General features: G+C 47.8%; 1 protein-coding gene across 3 annotated transcripts in view; it reads left to right on the forward strand.

Annotated features, from left to right (window-relative positions):
- Nucleotides 1–20,438, forward strand: part of ASIC2 (acid sensing ion channel subunit 2) — a 1,206,795-nt gene that overhangs the window by 1,123,629 nt on the left and 62,728 nt on the right. For all 3 annotated transcript variants that reach the window (XM_043903061.1, XM_043903060.1, XM_043903062.1), the window contains exon 3: nucleotides 7,272–7,399. In XM_043903061.1, coding sequence (XP_043758996.1) covers nucleotides 7,272–7,399 — 128 coding nt within the window. The remainder of the gene's footprint in view (nucleotides 1–7,271; nucleotides 7,400–20,438) is intronic.

Raw genomic sequence — 20,438 nt, forward strand, 5'->3', positions numbered from 1 at the left:
ACTCTACCAAGGGCAGCTCCCTTGGCAGAGAGCAGAGTGGAGAGAATGGTGAGGGGACACACAGAGCCATCCTGCGCTGAGATGCATCTCACCATATGGCTGACCTCCCTCCCACCCTTTCCTCCCAAGCTAGCCATCCTAACCACTGTTACAGTTTCCCTCAGCCCAAGATTGCTTTATACCGTACATCCTCGCCTTAGCCTAGAAAATTCCTCCAGATTTTCAGAGACGCTTCTTTGCCTCCCTCTCTCCAGTGTTTATTACCTCGGTTCGCTTCCTGTAATTTGCAAAGATTAAAGATATAAGCTGCTTTCCTTGCGATGTGCTTTCTCTGCTCCATTATGAATTCTGTCCCTGGCTCCCCATCTTCTCCCGCAGAGCTTCCTAGCCCTTTCTGCAGGCACCAGAAATGCTCCGCAGGTCGACCTCGCCTGCTGCCAGCCGTGGCCCGGCTCCTAAAAAAATGCTGGGAGACTCTGGCTTCTGCAGGTTGAAGCCTCTTTACTCCCTTCCTCCTGATGCAACATCATCTTTCATGTTAGGCCATCGGGATCTCAGCTTGGTCCCAATTAGCAAGGGCTTCTGACGCTGTGTGTGTGTAGTAACTTCCCGTTCTCTGTGCTCTCTGTCTCTCTCTGGGGCTTTGAATCCTGGTGTTCATGATGTGTAAACAAATCCTCCCCTGTGCTGGAAGCCTGCCCTCTTTGAAGCCACTTAGTGTTGAATCATTTGGTGGCAAAAGGAATAGGAAGATGTGAACATTTCTGTCCAGCAACAAGCGGGGTTATCATCAGCATTGGCTTCATGGGTGTGTAAGCACTGCAGTCACACAGACTCAGGAGGGTCACGCTCTTGAGGTTTTTGTTTGTTTTTTTTTTTTTTTTGAGGTTTTTGTTTTTTGGCTGTACCGTGTGGCATATGGGATCTTAGTGCCCCAAGCAGGGATCGAACCCGCGCCTCCTGCATTGGAAGCGCAGGGTCTTAACCACCAGATCACCAGGGAAATCCCAGACTCGTGGTTTAGTGCTTTGCTACGGCAGCTCAGTGGTAAAGAATCCACCTGCAGATGCAGGAAATACGGTTTCGATCCCTGGGTCAGGAAGTTCCCCTGGAGAAGGAAATGGCAACCCACTCCAGTATTCTTGCCCAGGAAATCCAGGGGACAGAGGAGCCTGAAGGGCTACAGTCTGTGGGGTCGCAAAAGAGTCAGACATGACTTAGTGACTAAATAACAACAACAACTGCTATCTTGAGTTTCTCAGTAAGTTTTTAACAGTGGGTCCCACATTTTCTTTTGGTTCCCAAAGTTGTGCGAACGGTCCCACTTATGGCCACTGTTATTATCACTGCTGGTGCTGTTTTGTCTGCAGCCCAGTGGCATCTCAGCGGATGAGGCCTTCTGCCTCCTGCAACATGGGAGGAATCCTCTTGCTGGGCGGTAGGAGGTGCTGGTGTTTCCCAGGGTCCAGGTAAACCCTGGGCAGACTCCCAGCAGGTCCAAGGGCAGGGAACAGTCAACTCAGCCGAGGACACTCCCTCACTCATTCACTTCATTCCACAGTTACTCAGCTCTGCTCTGTTCCAGGCACTTTCGGGGATATGACAATGAAAAGGATATTATCTTTCTCCAGCCCCCAGAGCTATGTACCAGGTCATTCACTCACACGAAATAAACCACACTCCTAGTTGTGGGAAGGAAGAGTGCCAAATTGGGAGTCAAGATGCCTGGTTTTTGACCCCTGCTCTATTCTTAACTTGCTTTGTGACCTTGGGCAAATCACTTCCCTTCTCTGGACTGGATCACTGCTGCCCAAATGTGTTTGGCCTCAGATAATTTGTATCAGAATCCATGGACATGCAGATTCCTGATCTTCACCCTAGAGACACAGAATCAGAATTTCTAGGGATGAAACTTCCCTGGTGGTCCAGTGGTTAAGAATCCGCCTGCCAATGCAGGGGAAAAGGGTTCAATCCCTGGTCCAGGATGATTCCACATGCTGTGGAGCAACTAAGCCCGTGTGCCACGATTACTGAAGCCTATGCACCCGAAGTCTATGCTCCGCAACAAAAATCACTGCAATGAGAAGCCCGTGCCCTGCAATGAAGAGTAGCCCCCACTGGCCGAAACTAAAGAAAGCCTGCATACAGCAATGAAGACCCAGTGCAACCAAAAATAAATAAATAAATATTTTTTAAAAAGAAAGATTTTCCAATTAAATTTAAAAAAAAAAAAAAAAGAAAGGTCCCAGGAGTGGTCACCCAGAGCACCGTACATGATTGCAACTTGCATTCTATTCTGCTACCCTTTGGAGGTAACAGGGGCTGAGCCTTTGGTTCTAACAATCTGTGCTTGACAGCCTCATTCTTAAAGTGGGTCTTTGTATTTGCACTGAGAGTGTGCCTTGTCCAGAAGAGGCAAGAGCTGAGGGGATGGGTGCCAGGCAGGGACTGGAGGGGGCTGTTGTGCCTTATCAAGCTGGAGAATTGCTCCATAGAGGGGACCTGAGGGCAGTTCTGTGAAGGATGAGTAAGTCTTATCTAGAGATGTGAGAGTGAGTGGTGCTCTGGGAGGACAGGGTCAGAGAGCATCTGGGGCTAGGCATGGGCTGACCTCAAACATGCACAGCTCTGCTACTCAGCACCCCGCCCAAATCTCCCGCTTCTGGACAAGAGACACCACAGGGTACCTGCCTAGAAAAGCAGGCTGCTCAAGCCCTTGTCACCCCCACTGCTCTGAGATGCCTCAGGTCGGCTCACAGCTGACAGTCTGCAAATACACTGGCCAGTAAGGAGGTCAGCAGCCACATGTGGCTACTTAATTTTAATTAATTAAAATTCAGTTGGATAAAAAAATGAACAGGTAAATAAAGCAGGACAGATAAAGGTAAATATGTGAAATGATGGATACGTTAAAGACAGGTAGAACCCTTTAAATTTTAATTAATTAAAATTCAATTGGCTAAAAAGCAAATAGATGAATAAAGCAGGCCAGGAAAAGGTAAATATGTGCAGTGACTGTTGTTCAGTCGCTCTGTCGTGCCTAGCTCTTTGCAACCCCATGGACTGCAGCACACCAGGCTTCCCTGTCCTTCGTCATCCCTGGGAGTTTGCTCGGACTCATGTCCATTGAGTCGATGATGCCATCCAACCATCTCATCCTCTGTCGCCCCCTTCTCCTCCTGCCGTCAATCTTTCCCAGCATCAGGGTCTTTTCCAATCAGTTGGCTCTTCGCATCAGGTGGCCACAGTGTTGGAGCTTCAGCATCAGCATCAGTCCTTCCAACGGATATATTAATTAACCCGATGAGGGGGGGAGGGATCCTTTCACAATGTATCAGTTCAGTTCAGTCAGTTCAGTCACTCAGTCGCGTCTGACTCTTTGTGACCCCATGAACCACAGCACGCCAAGCCTCCCTGTCCATCACCAACTCCCGGATACCACCCAAACCCATGTCCATCGAGTCGGTGATGCCATCCAACCATCTCATCCTCTGTCGTCCCCTTCTCCTCCTGCCCCCAATCCCTCCCAGCATCAGGGTCTTTTCCAATGAGTCAGTTCTTCCCATCAAGTGGCCAAAGTATTGGAGTTTCAGCTTCAGCATCAGTCCTTCCAATGAACACCCAGGACTGATCTCCTTTAGGATGGACTGGTTGGATCTCCTTCCAGTCCAAGGGACTCTCAAGAGTCTTCTCCAACACCACAGTTCAAAAACATCAATTCTTCGGCACTCAGCTTTCTTCACAGTCCAACTCTCACATCCATACATGACCACTGACTGGAAAAACCATAACCTTGACTAGACAGAACTTTGTGGGCAAAGTAATATCTCTGCTTTTTAATATGCTGTCTAGATTGGTCATAACTTTCCTTCCAAGGAGTAAGAGTCTTTTAATTTCATGACTGCAGTCACCATCTGCAGTGATTTTGGAGCCCAGAAAAATAAAGTCAGCCACTGTTTCCACTGTTTCCCCATCTATTTGCCATGAAGTGATGGGACCGGATGCCATGATCTTAGTTTTCTGAATGTTGAACTTTAAACCAACTTTTTCACTCTCCTCTTTCACTTTCATCAAGAGGCTCTTTAGTTCTTCTTTACTTTCTGCCATAAGGGTGGTGTCATCTGCATATCTGAGGTTATTGATATTTCTCCCAGCAATCTTGATTCCAGCTTGTATACGTATATCAAATTTTCCCACTGTGCCCTTTAAATACCATACAGTTTTGTCAACTATGCCTCAAAATAGTTGGGGGGGGGTTATTTATGTATTTATCTATTCATTTATCAATTCAGTTCCTCGGTTGCACTAGTCACGTTTCCTGTAGCTAACAGTACCAAGTGGGATCACACAGGTTATAAAACATTCTGTCTTCTCAGAAGGTTCCTCTAGACAGCACTGTCCTGAAGGAGGCAGAAACCTGATTCATCTTTCTCTTCTACCCATCTGCTGGCTGCATGTTTGTAACGATACAAGAATACTTAGGAATTTATTCTGCCCAGCCCCGGCTGCTTTCTGGAATAAACGCCCCATCTAAACCCTAACTCAGAGAAGCCTTGGGTGGCTCTCGCTAACACAGGCATGCCTGGCTGGCTGCCTTGCACATTACTCACAGCCCTTCTGACACCAAGTCCTCATTCCTCATTTCTCCCTGTAACCACCGGCTCCTCCTCTGAGCCTGTTTGACTGACTCGAAGGTTTCCGAAGCTCGCTTTTATATCGTAGGCACACAGCTTCACTAGCTCTGGAAAAGGCGTTTTGGCATCTCGCCTGTCCCAGCCCCCTGCAGCTCACTGAACATGCTTTTTGTTCATCCAGGCATAGGCATTCCCATCTCCCAGCATCACTGGATGTTCACTCCTCCCCCATCACAGCCTGTTCTTTAGACTCCTTGGGCGGACCTTAGAAAACACAGCCCCTGACCAGGGCCACTCAGCCCTCCTCTCCCCACCCGTCCGCCTTCTCTGGCATTCCCCCTTCCTGATGGAGCTGTGGGCTAAGTCCTGGGCTGGGCTGTGGGCACCAGACAGAGCAAGAAGTCCTCTCTTCTCTTGAGGCATCCTCCATCCACCGGAGAGGTCGACATAAGCACAGAGGGACATGGGGCTGGAGTTTGGATGGTGCAATCTGGGTAAAGAGACAGCAGAAGAAAGTGGAGATATCCCTGGGACTCTCTCCTGCTCCAGGAGGATGCATACGAAAGGATTCTCGGCCAAGGCTCTCTTTTGTCTAAACTCCGCTGTCCTCCTCATCTAGATAGTGAGAGCCCTGCCCACCCTCCCTCCCACTCCACCTGCCCTGTGCCCCCGACCCTGGAATTCTCACCAGCTCCAGGTGTCTCCTCTGCCTTGATCACCAGCTCCCAGGCTTTCCTGGGTCCTGCACAGTCACACACCCGGCTCCAGCCCTTCCGTCCTCCTCACCTTTCTCCTCTGTGCCAGCTTTAGAGCTTGTCCCCAAACTGTCCCCATGCTATGGCCCTGGTATTGACAATCCCCCTTCCTTGACCTCTGACCTCCACCACTACCACCCCCCATCTTAACTGATTTCCGCATTTACCCATCCTCTCCCCATTCTCTGCTTTTGGAACACTTCTTGATGCTGATTCTAGATTGGCCTTGCCCTTTAATGCGTGAGTGAGGTTGGAATCACAGATGTCTCCCTCATCCATTCAACAATCATTCCCTGGATGCCTGCAAGATGCCCTAGTGGAAAAGACAGTGAGATAAAGGACGATGATGTGGTGTGGCAGAGGCTTTGCTAGGTGTATGTGAAGAATACAAGCAAGCAGGAGAAGGAGTTGCTCTGGGTGGGGCTGAGGGCTGAACCTTCATTGATGAGGAGGGCAATGGTCAGTCAGGTGGACCAAGTAGCTCTCTAGATTCCTCTGTTCATGGAATTCTCCAGGAAAGAATACTGGAGTGGGTAGCCATCCCCTTCTCCAGGGGATCTTCCTGACCCAGGGATTGAATCCAGGTCTCCCACGTTGCAGGTAGATTCTTTACTATCTGAGCCACCAAGTAGAAAGACATTCCAGGACAAATGAGATGATGCAGTGCACCCCTGCCTAGCAGAGATCAGTAACAACCAATCCGATTATTGATCAGGGATCGGTAACAGCCAATCCGGTGGCCCTGATGGGTTGAACCACGTGGTGCCATGAAGCAGAGCGCTGCCGGGAAGGAGGCTGGAAAGGAGGCAGGTGAAGGCGATTGGGCTCCTTGTAAGTGACTCAGGTTTGCATTTTGGAAAGTTCGTTCTTCAGGCTGTTTGCAAAGAATAAGACAGAGAGGGAGGCCCAGGAAAGAGTGAAGGATCCCATAGGTGCATTCCCTACCAATTTTGAGCACCAACACATAGGATGAGCCAGGCCCTGCTGTCCCATCCCTTCCTGCCATGCCTTCCACCGGTCACTGCCAGAGACAGAGAAAAGGGGAGGAGCTTCTCTTCTAGTTGCCCATTTCCTGCAGCTCCAAGGGGCTTGCAAGCATTCTGACTGCAGCATCATTGTGTGTTCATTCTCCTGATCCCCTTGCCTCGACTCAGCTCATGGCCCAGTAGAGAAGTTAGTAAATAAAAAGCAGAGGTACAGTCAACACAACATTGTAAAGCAATTATCCTCCAATCAAAAAAAAAAAAAAAAATGTTAAGAAAAAGAAAAAGGATCCCATTCTGTAGTTTTGGAGACTGAAGCAAGGAGCTGTTGGCCTAAATGACCTGAATTCTTTTCTGATGAGTACTGTAACAGATTGCCACAAAATTACTGGCATCAAACAACCCAAATTTATTATCTTACAGTTCTGGAAGCCAAATGTCAAAAAGTGCGTTTCAAGATATCGGCAGGGCTGCATTCCTGCTAGAGGCTTGAGGACAAAATTCCATTCCCTTGCCTTTTCCAGCTTCCTGAAGCTGCCTACATCCCTCAGCCTGTGGCTCCCTCCTCCATACCCAAAGCCAGAAGCAGAGCATTTTTCCACATCTCTCTGACTCTGATCCTCCTGCCTCCCTCTTCTAAAGATCCTTGTGATCCTGTTGGGCCACCTGGATCACCAAGGACAATCTCCCCACCTCCAAATCTTTGGTTACATCTGCAGCGTCCTTTTCCAACGTAAGGTAACATAGCTGCCGTTCCCAGAGATGCAGATGTACACATCTCTGGGGGCTGTGGTTCTGCTGTGGAGCCTTCCCGGCATCCTTTTGAGTCCTTCAGCCCCAGGAATCCCTGAGCTTCCGTTGTCACTGACCCATGGCTCTGTCCATCTTTGTTCTTTCAGAGGAAACGACGTTTGAAGCAGGCGTGAAGGTTCAGATCCACAGTCAGTCTGAGCCGCCTTTCATCCAAGAGCTGGGCTTTGGGGTGGCACCAGGGTTCCAGACTTTCGTGGCCACACAGGAGCAGAGGGTAAGTCCCCGGGGCTCTGTGGGATCAGGGGTCCTTGGCCTCTCTGAGCCACCTGCCACGTGAGCTGGAGGAACAGGATTCTCACTCCTGGAAGGCTCAGAATCCACCCAGGAGGCTGGAAGGAGTAGGGTTGGGTTCACTGAAAACCCTCACTCTGAAATTGAAGAAAGGTATCCGTTGACCTCTGTATGTGGATTCTCCTGGACCGCCTGTCGATTCTGAAATTGGATGTGAGGGAAAACCAGCTTGTTTTCTTTTTCAGTGAACTGGTTGGGGTTTTTTGTTTGTTTGTTTGTTTGTTTTTCCTAAAACATTCTGGGGGAAAATCTTTGTGATGGTGAGGTGAGAGGCCAGTGGATGCTAGGGGAATCTGCTCACCAGGGTTCGGTGTGTTTCATCACTCTGTTAATACATTGCCAGGTGGCCTGCCAGAAGGAACAGAGACAGGCATCAGTCTCTGTTATGGAGTTTAATCAGAGGGAAGCCTCTTCCTGGGTCAATTCAGAACCAGCCAGCCAGGATGGCTGCGTCAACTCAGTACGGCCATGGAATACGGACTGGCATAGATGTGACATATGCTACACGTCTCAGATGGGAGACCTTCATAGAGTCTCAGTGGGGAGGAGGTCTCAAAGCAGGACTGCAGAGAGACACTGGGATGGATGCTTTTTTTTGTCTTCATTTCCTGGTTTGCTTAGAATAAAAGCTGGAGAGCCTAGGACCCTGAGGGAGTCCTAAACCAGATCACCCAAGACAATTTGCCCTGGGAGGCCTGGAGTGAAGAGTGAGGTGAACGAGTGACAGGGAGCCCAGCTCTAGAGTGTGAGGAAGGGAGGGCCCAGAGAACAGGGAGGCGCAATGAGATCCACACGAAACTTAAGAGCTCAGCTTGCTTGTAAAATACGGCTCAAATCATCTTTCATCCAGTACTTAGCCATTTTATAGAGCGATCTTCTGTATTGGAAACTGGTTTTAGGGATGTCTGTGGTGGGCTAGTGGCTCAGCCCCCACACTTACAATGCAGGGGACCTGGGTTCGATTCCATGGTCAGGAAACTAGATCCCACATGCCTGCAACTAAGATCTTATGTGCTGAAACTAAAGATCCACATCTTTAAAATCCACATCTAAAGACCTAGCCCAGCAAATAAATAAATACAGTAAATAAATAATTTTTAAGTGAAAAAAAGAGAAACTGTTTTTAAATCTTTAAGTGAAGAAAGTGTTAGTTGCGCAGTCGTGTCTGACTCTTTGTAACCCCGTGGACTGTAGCCCACCAGGCTCCTCTGTCCATGGGATTTCCCAGGCAAAAATACTGGAGTGGGTCACCATGCCCTCCTCCAGGGGATCCTCCTGACCCAGGGATCAAACCCCTGTCTCCTGCATTGCAGGCAGCTTCTTTACATCTGAGCCAAATCTCTAAGAGAGCTGTATTTTTGAATCTCTGGGAAAGCGCTGATGAACTTACATGGGCCTCATGAACTTACTGTACTTAACACCTGGGCAGTTGCTAAAAGTCATGATCAACCTCCGTGGCAGAACGTAGCAGGTGGGATGGCAGCCCCGAGACAGGGGTAGAGGAGGCTTGGAAGTTGGTCCAGCATCTACCGGCCCCAGAGATGGAGGCAGACAGTGTGGGCAGAGGTGGAGTGTTCAAGAGTGTGCAAAGTGGGAGCCAAGTGGAACAACCAGAAAACATCATCCTAGAGGACATGAAGCTGACCACAGGGAGCCAAGTTCAGGGCTGAGGATTTGAGTCAGGAAGAGTGAGAACACAGACTCACAGGTCAAGGTGTGCAGAGAGCCCAGAGCCCAAGCTATAAGCCTGGGTGTAATGGCCAGCATTCGAGTACTGTCTGAGATCAACAAAGCCGGACACTTGTTAAAGCAGCGAAGACAGATTTAATCAGTAACATACCATTACATTAGGAAGAAAGTTCATCATGAACTGAACTCAACTGCGATTTGTGCAGAAGGCACTGGATTTTTAAAGGGAAAATGAGGGGGAAGGGTGGGACGCAGAGGGCACTTGAGCAGAGTCAGGGAATTGAAAATTACAAAAGGTGGGAAAGTTGGAGAGGGGCGGTCAGTGCATGTGAAATCCATCTGAGTTTGCTAATAAAACCCCATCATAGTTAGGCTCCTCCCCTCCTGCAGAGGCAGGAAGACAGGGGTCCTGCCTTCCCATGCTGGCATGCAAAAACAAACAGTAAGCTCTTGAGTTTACTTGGCAGCCTTGAGTCCTCAGGCAGGTACTATAAAGGAGCTGGGGCATCCCGGGGACTTGGGTTGAACCGTGAGAAACTACATTAGTGTAGAAACATGTTGAAGAGACAGTCATTTTTGTAAAGAGCTCGAGGTGAATGTTTCCAAAATACTACATATTTTTTGAGCTTGCTGGAGAATTCAGCATTCAGCATTGCTACCTGAGGGGTTGTCCTCTGTTGGTGTCTTCCTCCTGGGCTCTTGTGGCCTAAGTACTATCCTCCCCTGAGCAGCACATTTCATCCAAGCACAGTGATATATACAAGCTGCACCTTTTTGGGACTTCTGCTCACCTGTTTTTATTTCCTTTATATAATGTGATTTTTCAGAAGTTGATTGTAAACACTATTCTAATCCTGTTCTTCATCTAAGTGTGTGTGTGTGTTTGTGTTAGTTGCTCAGTCGTGTCCAACTCTTTGCGACCCCATGGACTGTAACCCGCGAGGCTCCTCTGTCCATGGGGATTCTCCTGGCAAGAATACTGGAGTGGGTTGCCATGCCCTCCTCCAGGGGATCTTCCCAACTCAGAGATCGAACCTGGATCTCCTGCAGCGCAGGCATATTCTTTACCATCTGAGTCATTAGTAAATTTCCCTTCATCCAAAGTATTCATTTTAATGAAAAGTAAGTGCTAATGACAAGAAAGAAAGGAAGGAAGGGAAGGCGGGAGGGAGGGAAGGAGGAAGAAACTATGATAGTGTTTGTCCTAGCCTTTGTAGGTCAAGGTTAAGGCCTCATGGAAAACAAGGCACAGAGGAGCCTGGCTAGAGTTTGATCAAGGGGAGAATCGTTGTCAGTCCACCCTTGTGTGTGTGATGTGAATCTACCCACCTCCCTTGGAAGAACCAGGCTGGAGTTAGACTAATCAGTGTGTCTGTGAAGTCTTTGACTATCTAACAGGGAATTGGGGGCTAGTCATCTAAGGCAAATATGCCTTTGTGCTTTACTGAAAGTAATCACCACTCCCATCCTGTATTGACTTACCTGTACTGACATCTCTCTGATGTCCATGTTGCTATTACCATGCAGAAGACGTGAACAGCCTTCCTTGAAACCCATAGGGTCATTCATTTCACTGCTAGTGAAAGCTAAAAAGAAGGAAACTCTCTGTAGGGACAGCAGTGTCATTGTCTTGAAAGATGCCGTCTGTCCTCCCCCTGCCCCCGCCACTGACCCTCCGCTAGTGACACTGAACAAATTTCTAGGCCAGGTAAGTGCCTGGGACCAATGACTTCTCAGAATCCTTAAGTCTCTTTTTCTTCCCAAAATGAAACAGGGACTCCCCGTGGCGATCAGGAAGAGAACATATTCCCAGCTTCAGAGGACAAATTCGTTATTGGCTTTGAAGTATATTTTCAGAAAATCAGCCTCATTCATATTAGCATTGCTGTGGTTATTATAACTAATAATAAGATATTTGGTTAAACATTTTACAGTCTTCAAAGCATTTCCACACCATCTCATTTCATCATTTCATTCATATTAATAGAGAAATACAAAAACACATCCCGGAGCTAAGTCTAATAATACATTATGTTTACATGTATATAAAAGAGCATATTCATAGGAAATAAGACTCGAAGGAAATAAGGCAAAATACCCACAGTGTGGGGATTATGAATGACTTATTTTCTTGTCTGGGTTTGCCACACATTTTATAAGGTGGCTCTGTTTTATTTATTTGTTGATCAAATATTTGTTGAACACCTACTATGGGTGTGAAGCGATGGGGATACAGGGGTAAGAAAACAAACCAGTGTCTGTCCTCACAAAACCTACATGTTAGTGGTTTCTTTCATATAGAAAAAAAAATAACCACTAAATAATCTTAAGCCAAGTAGAATTTGGAGATTGGCCACTACTTGTGTGTTCTGCCATTGGTACTATCCTATCCAGCTGACCCTGGTTCTCTTAACATTGATTCTAAGATGTGTGTTCTTTCACATTTTAACATTTCTGGAATTGGGGCTTGTTTCCCAATCAATTGCATGTCAGTTACAATTAGCAGTGCTTTTTCTTCCTTTTTTCCTTTGATTTTATCCTTTCACCATTATTTATGTATTTATTTGGCGGTGTCAGGTCTTAGCTGAGTCAAGCAGGATCTTTCGTTGCGGCCCACAGACTCTCTAGCTGTGGTGCTGAGGCTCAGCTGCTCCAAGGGATGTGATATCTTAGTTCCCTGACCCTGGATCAACCCAGGTCTCCTGCATTGCATGGTGGATTCCTAACCACGGGACCACCAGGGAAGTCCCGCTTTTTCTTTCTTGATGGCCCGTGAAAATCATGATGGACTTAACAATCTATAGCAGCTGCACTATTCCCGTTCCAGGATTCTGCTCCTTCAGCTCAAAGCTCATGGGAATTTTACAGGAAGGCCAGGGGTGACAAGACCTTGGGGGAACAGAAGGTCTGTTCCTAGAAAGTGGGTGTGACTCATGCTAAGGAAACTGACTCCTGAGTGAAAGCCCTGCGCAGAACTGGTGACTTACAGGAATCCTGCTATGAATGTCTCTGTAAACGGGAAAGTCCTCTTGCATGGGAAAGTCATCCCGCCCATGAAAAATTACACATGCCATTCTGAAAATATTTTTCGCTTTGTCTTGTAATCCAAAAGAACACACCACTGGGCTGTAGTCCAGACCCAAGATTGCTTCTTAAAATTTGTATTTGTCCTGAACTCAGTGAGGCCAAGGCATGACCTTGCCTTCCTCGGACAATCTGAGAAGTGCCCCCACCCCAGCTCAGCTGCTGTAGCAGCCCCTGCACCATCCCAGGACCCCTCATGACCAGAGACAGGCAGTGGGATGACTCGCTGGGAGCAGAAACAAAACCCCAGAGAGGAAGGACAGTAACAGTTACTTCTTTCTGAGCACATACCACCTGCCAGACGTTAAACTGCAGAGACACTTTACCTGCATTATCTCATTTATTCCCCACAACAAGCCCGAAAGGGAGATATTGTTGTCACCACCTTCCAGATGACAAAACCACCCAGCTAAGTCACCGGCCAAAGGTCACCAAGCTCAGAGAGTACAGATCTATGTGGGGACAGAAAACCAGACTGGGAGCCCACAGACCTGGACTCTAGCCCTGACTGCGCTGTGAAAACTTGGACAGGTTGCTTCCCTCCCTGGGCCTCAGAGTTCCCATCTGTAGAATGGGAGGGCTGGGTTAGATGACCTCAAAGGGCCTCCAGCATTAGCAACCTGGGGGGGAGGGGTCACTCGGGCACGCAGGAATCACCCAGAAGTTTGGGCGACCGCAGTTCCCAAACCTGCTCCATGCTCAGCCACCTGCGGACTCCTTCCTTTGTGCCAGCTGGCATGGGGTGCTGTTAAAGTCAATGGTGGTGGTCGTGTTAAGACCATGTGAGACAAAACCCCCTCCCCTAATCCGGGAGGCAGAACCTGGGTTCCTACTAGTGAGAGGCAGGGGCTGAGATACACAGTCAAAGTCAAAGTGTTAGTCGCTCAGTCGTGTCCTCTTTGCGACCCCATGGACTGTAGCCCGCCAGGGTTATATGGGATTTCCCAGGCAAGAGTACTGAAGCGGGGTGGGAAGAGAGGCTCTAGGCATGCTCCTTGGTAGCACCCCTTCCCCAGCCTATTCACGTAAGGGCCACTTCGCTGCCCTACCTAGAATCCGTAAATTCACGGCTTCCTGTAATTCACACCATCTTTGAATGGTGTCCAAGATCCTGTTCAGCCCCTGCCCCCTTCCAGCCTCATCATGTGCCCAGTCAGTGTGTCCCCTGCCTCCCAGCGTTGGAGGACCATCCAGTGACTATTCCACTATCTTTCCATCATCTGCCTCTGCACATTACACCCACTGTCCCTTCTGCCCAGCATCTCTTCCTGGTCTTATCTTCCTAGCAAAGGTCTATTCCTTTTTCTGGCTTTTGCTCAAAGAGCACCATCTTTAAGAAGACCTCTGTCCTGTCCTGCCACCTCTCAAGGAGCAGCTAGTCACTCTATATCACACCTTATACATTCACTTCTTCCTTCAGCTTATATTCACTGAGCACCCTACTTTGCTGGGAAGACGAAGATGAAAGCAACCTGGTCCTGCCTTGGAGCACTCACAGAGTCAAGCAGGTTTCTTGGCATTTGTGTCCAACTCCTAAGAGATGCAAGACTCTCCTTGCAGGACTTACTTCCCCTTGTGCATCCCCACTCCTTACACCTGCCTTTTTTTGTATTTTAACCTTTTGGCCACACCACAGGGTAAGGAGTATGGAATCTTAGTTCCCCGACCAGGGATCAAACCTGAGCCCCCTGCATTGAAAGCTTGGAGTCTTAACCACTGGACTACCAAGGTTCAGCCCCATATCTGCCTCTTAAGAACTGCCTTCCTTAGCTTCCATCAGCCCTTGGCTCACCATAGACCAGGAGATCTCTGAGAGCAAGGGTGGTGTCCTCAGATTCTCTATCCCCCATGCCTTGCTTAGATATGAGCTCAGTAAATGTGCAGGGTTGAAAGAACGAATATACATGCATGCATGTTCAGTTGCTCAGTTATGTCCTACTCCTTGCGACCCCGTAGTCTGCAGCCCGCCAGACTTGTCTGGCCATGGGATTTTTCCAGACAAGAATACTGGAGTGGATTGCCCTTTCCTTCTCCAGGCAAACTTCCTGACCCAGGGATTGAACCCGCGTCTCCTGCATTGGCAGGCAGATTCTTTACCACTGAGCCACCAGGGAAGCCCCGAATGAATATCCACTACACTCAAGTCTGTGCTCTGTGCCCGAAGAGCACTGAGATGCCCTCCCTCTCCCTGCCCACCCACTAACCCCTGCCAAAAGTCCATTAAAATCTGCCCTGAGGGCCCACCTTCTCCCTGAGACTGTGGAGCCAGCCTGTGATGGATGATGCTATCTGTCTCATTTCTGGCTGCACCCTTAGAAACCCTAATCAGAGCAAAAGCTCATGAAAGGGGTCAGGGCTGGAGACAGATCTGGAAGCCATCTGTGTACACGAGAGTGGGTAGTAGAACAGATGGGAGGGGCAGCACCAGTCTCTGGAAGATGGGGAGAATTAAGTGAGTGAGTGAATATATGTGAAAGTGCAAAGCTGGGACATTTGCATGGCAAGAGCACAAATGAACTGTCTTCACACTGACATCACCAGTCAGACTCTTTGCCCCTAAGAGAAGGCGATTGTGAATCCTGGCAGGACTTCCAGTCATGAAAATTTTCATCGTCTCAAACTTCCTCCTCAAAGATCCTGGTGGCGAGTCTTGTTTTTCTAAATGTTTATCCAATGTGTCCATCAAATCTTTACTCAACCACCTTGCCCATGCTTCTTGGGGGGACTGAGAATGAATCTGGAGACTCTGGGCAGGCAGTTGGCCACCAGCCTCATTGTTCAAAAAATTTTAGGGGAAACATGGCCCTGGGTTTACATTCGAGGGTTTCAGAAATGTCCTGGGGTGGGACTTCCCTGGTGGTCCAGTGGCTAAGACTCCCTGATCCCAATGCAGGCGTCCTGGGTTCGATCCCTGGTCAAGGGAACTAGATCCCACATGGCACAACTACAGATCTCACATACTGCAATGAAGACGGAAGATCCTGCGTGCCATGATTAAGATCCAGCACAGCCAAAGAAAGAAAGAAATATTTTAAAAAGAAAGAAATGCCTTGGGGAGCCAGAGTTGACAATCACTGCCCAGATATACCCCGTTCTCACTAAGAATTCCTTCTACTAACCAGTGTGGAGCCCCTGGAAAGGAGAACAGTTTCAAGTCCACAACCCGGACTGTGTGTTGGTTCCCCACTTGGGCTCTATCCAAACTCCCAGGAGAACGCCCGCTGCCACACCACACCCTGCATCAAGCAGCTTCCCGCCAGCCTCTCTGGGGCTGTAAATACACAGGGCAGACACAAACGCTGGGGTCCCGCCGGCCCCAATTAGGTCATTGGCAGGCTGTGTGGGCACAGTTGGTTCCTACAGCTTAAGCCTTTGCCTTCGGCATAGACTGGCCGCATAACCAACATTTGGATGGAATTTCATCGTGGCTCACAACTCAAAACATTACTCTCAATCTACCCCAAATTAAAAAGGCCCAGATGTTGGCTGGGGTGGGCCCCCCTGTCACTTTTGACAGCTCCTCTCAAGCTTCCAAATACAACTTCCTAAGTGCCTTTCAAATGAGAAGACTCGTTTGTCAATCTGACAGCCGGATCCACGGTCCTTAATACGCTTCACGGGCCCCATTAGAAATGGAGGCTTGCCCAGTGTGTTTTTTAAGGCAGGGGAGAGAATTTGTTCCACATGCCTTCAGCAACTTCCAAACTGTTGAAGCTGGAGCCACACAAACAGGGTATCATAGAGTTCTGCTCCAAAAAGCACCAGGGAGGCGCCAGAAGGCAGGATAGATGGCTGTGTGGCCACCCCTCCGTGACCAACAGGGAATAGTGTTTCCCATAAATAGATGAAAATAAGAATCAATTAAGCATCGACTAGCTTAGCGACTTGCCCACTTATTGCCACTCCATCTCTGAGGGGGAAACGTCTTCAGAGCCCCAGATGGTTTTGCCAAGAGTCAGGTTTTCACCTTTTTTTTTTCTACACGATGGGAGTTTGTTTTTGTCAGAGTGGAGGCCACGGCGGAGGTGGAGGCAGAAGGGTCCTTAAAAGAAGTGTTGCTTGGTTAGGATGAGCCAATGTGCACAGCTCTGTTGGGGGAAATCCCAAAGTGAGTTCTCATAAAATATGCTCAAGTCTTAGAAAGAGATAAAATCACTCCATCTGCCTCCCCTCTGCCTTGCAGCCTCTTCTGCTCCTTGTCTTCCTAAGAGAGTCTCCAAAGTCTCTCTAGACTTGCTTCTCTCTGCTTCCTTACCTCCCTTTCAATTCCCAGCTCACCTCTAGCATCCCGCAGAAACTCTTCATCATCAAGGTCGCCCATGAAATCTTTGTGGCCAAACCCCATCTTGGATGGTAAGCACACTCCTCACTGAATCCCGCCTGGTTTCCCCGTGGCAGGTGGGTTGTTGGCCACGCCCTCCCTGAGACCCTCTTCTCTCCACTCTGGTCTGGGTTTCCTTCCCACCTCTCTGCCTGCTCCTCCTGAGCTGCCTTCATAAGCAGTTCTCTCTCTGGTCACTCCCGAGACGATGGGCACCCCAGGATGCTGGTTGCGGCTTGTCTCGTTCTGCAGTCTCCTTGAATGAGCTTCCCTTTTCCGTGATTTTCAGATCACTGTCTCCAGCCCAGATCTCTTTCCTGAGCCCCCGACCCAGTAGTACTCCAGGTGCTGTCATATGCCTCCTCTCGGAGTCCACTGGGCATCTCAAATCAACAGTCTAAACTGAACCCTCTGCTCCTGTCTCACACCTCTACCGCAAAACTGCTGCTCCCTGACGGTCCCCCAACCCTCTAAATGGCCTGAGTACAAATATGCATTCCCTAGATGGTGATCCTGTGCCTCATTTCCTCATCTGTAAAATGGGAATTATGGCGGTTTCTATCCCAGAGGGTAGCTAGAAGTCTAAGTGAGGGACTTCCCTGGCAGTCTAGTGTTTTAAGACTCTGATCTTCCAATGCAAGGGACCAGGGTTCAATCCCTGGTCAGGGATCTAAGCTCCAACATGCTACGCAGGATGACGACAAAAAAGACTGAGTTAATGTATGCACACAGAACTGTTCTGGCACCCAGCAAGTGCTCAATAAACACCAGCTATCACTATCGCCCACCCCAGACACTGCTTTAATTTGGTCCTTCATGGTAAGAACTAGCTGCCTGGCTAGTCTCCCTGCTGCCCACCTTGCCCCTATCCAATCCATTCTCTCCATCAACACGATTTTCCTAAAATATGCGTCTGATCATCTCCCTCCCTCACTTCCTTGAGAATGAAGTTCAGGAAACTCTTCATGCCTTTCTGCTCTTTTCCCTGCCTACATTTCGGCAGTACCTCTCTCCACTCCCCTGGCCTCCCACCCAAAGTACTAAATCTCCTGAACTGTGTGCAGTTATTTCCAAGCATCACATGCTCACTCCTCTCAATCCCTGCCAGCAACCCCTTTCCCACCCTTTCTTTACCTAATTTGTATGTGTCCTTCGAGATTCAGCTCCAATGTTCCCTCCTCCAGAAGGCCACCCTGGAATATTCTGTGTGAATCTCTAGCATAAAATTTGCACATGATAATCATGTGTTTACTTATCCATCTCCCTACCAGATTGTGAGCTCTTTGAGGATATGACTCTGTCTTATTTCTGCTCTTTGTATCTCAGCATTTAACAGTGCCTTGCATGTAGAGGATACTCAATAATGTATTGAATGGAATGAATGACTCAATGAATACATAAAAGAGAGAGAAAAAGGGCTACTTTATCATCTCACTATGCCTCTTGATACCCATCAATATCTTTCCCTACTTAGAAAATAAAGCCCAAATTCCACATCCCAGCTCTTGCTATCACTTTTTCTAGTGACTATACCCCCACTGCTCAACAGTAGCCCCCTCTGATCCACGTGTTGCCCTCACACAGACCATGAGCCTTCCTGCCCCATTCCTTGATCATTTCCTGCTGACTCATTCATTTATTGAGCATCTAATATGTGCCAGGCACTGGGTTTAGGCATAAGGGGGATACAGTGATGAACAGGGCTGACCTGGTTCTTCTCAGAGCTTACAGTCTAGCAGTAGAGGCAAACAATCTATCAATCACAGATTAAGAGCTGTATCAGTTCAGTGGCTCAGTCTTATCTGACTCTTTGTGACCCCATGGACTGCAGCATGCCAGGCTTCCCTGTCCGTCACCAACTCCTGCAGCTTGCTCAAGCTCATGTCCATAGAGTCACTGATACCATCCAACCGTCTCATCCTCTGTCATCCCCTTCTCCTCCTGCCCTCAATCTTTCCCAGCATCAGAGTCTTTTCTGATGAGTCAGTTCTTCCCATCAGGTGGCCAGAGTATTGGAGTTTCAGCTTCAGCATCTGTCTTTCCAATGACTATTCAGGGTTGATTTTCTTTAGGATTGACTGGTTGGATCTCCTTGCAGTCCAAGGGACTCCTAAGAGTCTTCTCCAACACCACAGTTCAAAAGCATCAATTCTTCGGCACTTAGCTTTCTTTATAGTCCAACTCTCACATCTCTACATGACTACTGGAAAAACCATAGCTTTGACTAGACGGACTTTTGTCAGCAAAGTAATATCTCTGCTTTTTAATATGCTGTCTAGGTTGGTCATAGCTTTTCTTCCAAGGAGCATGTGTCTTTTAATTTCATGGCTGCAGTCACCATCTGCAGTGATTTTGGAGCCCAAAAAGATAAAGCTTGTCACTGTTTCCATTGTTTCCCCATCTATTTGCCATGAAGTGATGGGACCAGATGCCATGATCTTAGTTTTCTGAATGTTGAGCTTTAAGCCAACTTTTTCACTCTCCTCTTTCACTTTCATCAAGAGGCACTTTACTTTCTGCCATAAGGGTGGTGTCATCTGCATATCTGAAGTTATTGATATTTCTCCCAGCAATCTTGATTCCAGCCTGTGCTTTATCCAGCCTGGCATTTCACATGATGTACTCTGCATATAAGTTAAATAAGCAGAGTGACAATATACAGCCTTGATGTACTCCTTTACCAATTTGGAACCAGTCTCTTCTTCAATGGTCATAGCAAACAGCCTCTTCCAACAACACAAAAGAAGACTCTACACATAGACATCACCAAGTGGCCAACAGTGAAATCAGATTGATTATATTCTTTGCAGCCAAACATGGAGAAGCTCTATACAGTCAACAAAAACAAGACCGGGAGCTGACTGTGGCTCAGATCATGAACTCCTTACTGCAAAATTCAGACTTAAATTGAAGAAAGTAGGGAAACCACAAGACCATTCATGTATGACCTAAATCAAATCCCTTACGATTATATAGTGGAAGTGAGAAATAGATTCAAGGGATTAGATCTGATACAGTGCCTGAATAACCATATATGGAGGTTCATGACATTATACAGGAGGCGATGATCAAGACCATCCCCAAGAAAAAGAAATGCAAAAAGGCAAAATAGTTGTCTGAGGAGGCCTTATAAACAGCTGTGAAAAGAAGAGAAGTAAAGGCTAAGGAGGAAAGGAAAGATATACCCATTTGAATGCAGCATTCCAAAGAATAGCAAGGAGAGATAAGAAAGCCTTCCTCAGTGATCAGTGCAAAGAAAAAGAGGAAAACAATAGAATGGGAGAGACTAGTGATCTCTTCAGGAAAATTAGAGATACCAAGGGGACATTTCATGCAAAGATGGGTTCAATAAAGGACAAAAATGGTATGGACCTAACAGAAGCAGAAGATATTAAGAAGAGTGGCAAGAATGCACAGAAGAACTGTACAAAAAAGATCTTCACGACCCAGATAACCACGATGGTGTGATCACTCACCTAGAGCCAGACATCCTGGAATGTGAAGTCAAGTGGGCCTTAGGAAGCATCACTACGAACAAAGCTAGTGGAGGTGAGGGCATCCCAATTGAGCTATTTCAAATCCTAAAAGATGATGCTGTGAAAGTGCTCCACTCAATATGCCAGCAAATTTGGAAAACTCAGCGGTGGCCACAGGACTGGAAAAGGTTGGTTTTCATTCCAATCCCAAAGAAAGGCAATGCCAAAGAATGTTCAAACTACCACACAACTGCACTCATCTCACACACTAGCAAAATAATGCTCAAAATTCTCTAAGCCAGATTTCAACAGTACATGAACCATGAAATTCCAGTTCAAGCTGGATTTAGAAAAGGCAGAGGAATCAGAGATCAAATTGCCAGCATCCATTG

Source organism: Cervus elaphus, chromosome 5, assembly GCF_910594005.1.
Source record: "Cervus elaphus chromosome 5, mCerEla1.1, whole genome shotgun sequence".
NCBI classification, from domain to species: Eukaryota; Metazoa; Chordata; class Mammalia; order Artiodactyla; family Cervidae; genus Cervus; species Cervus elaphus.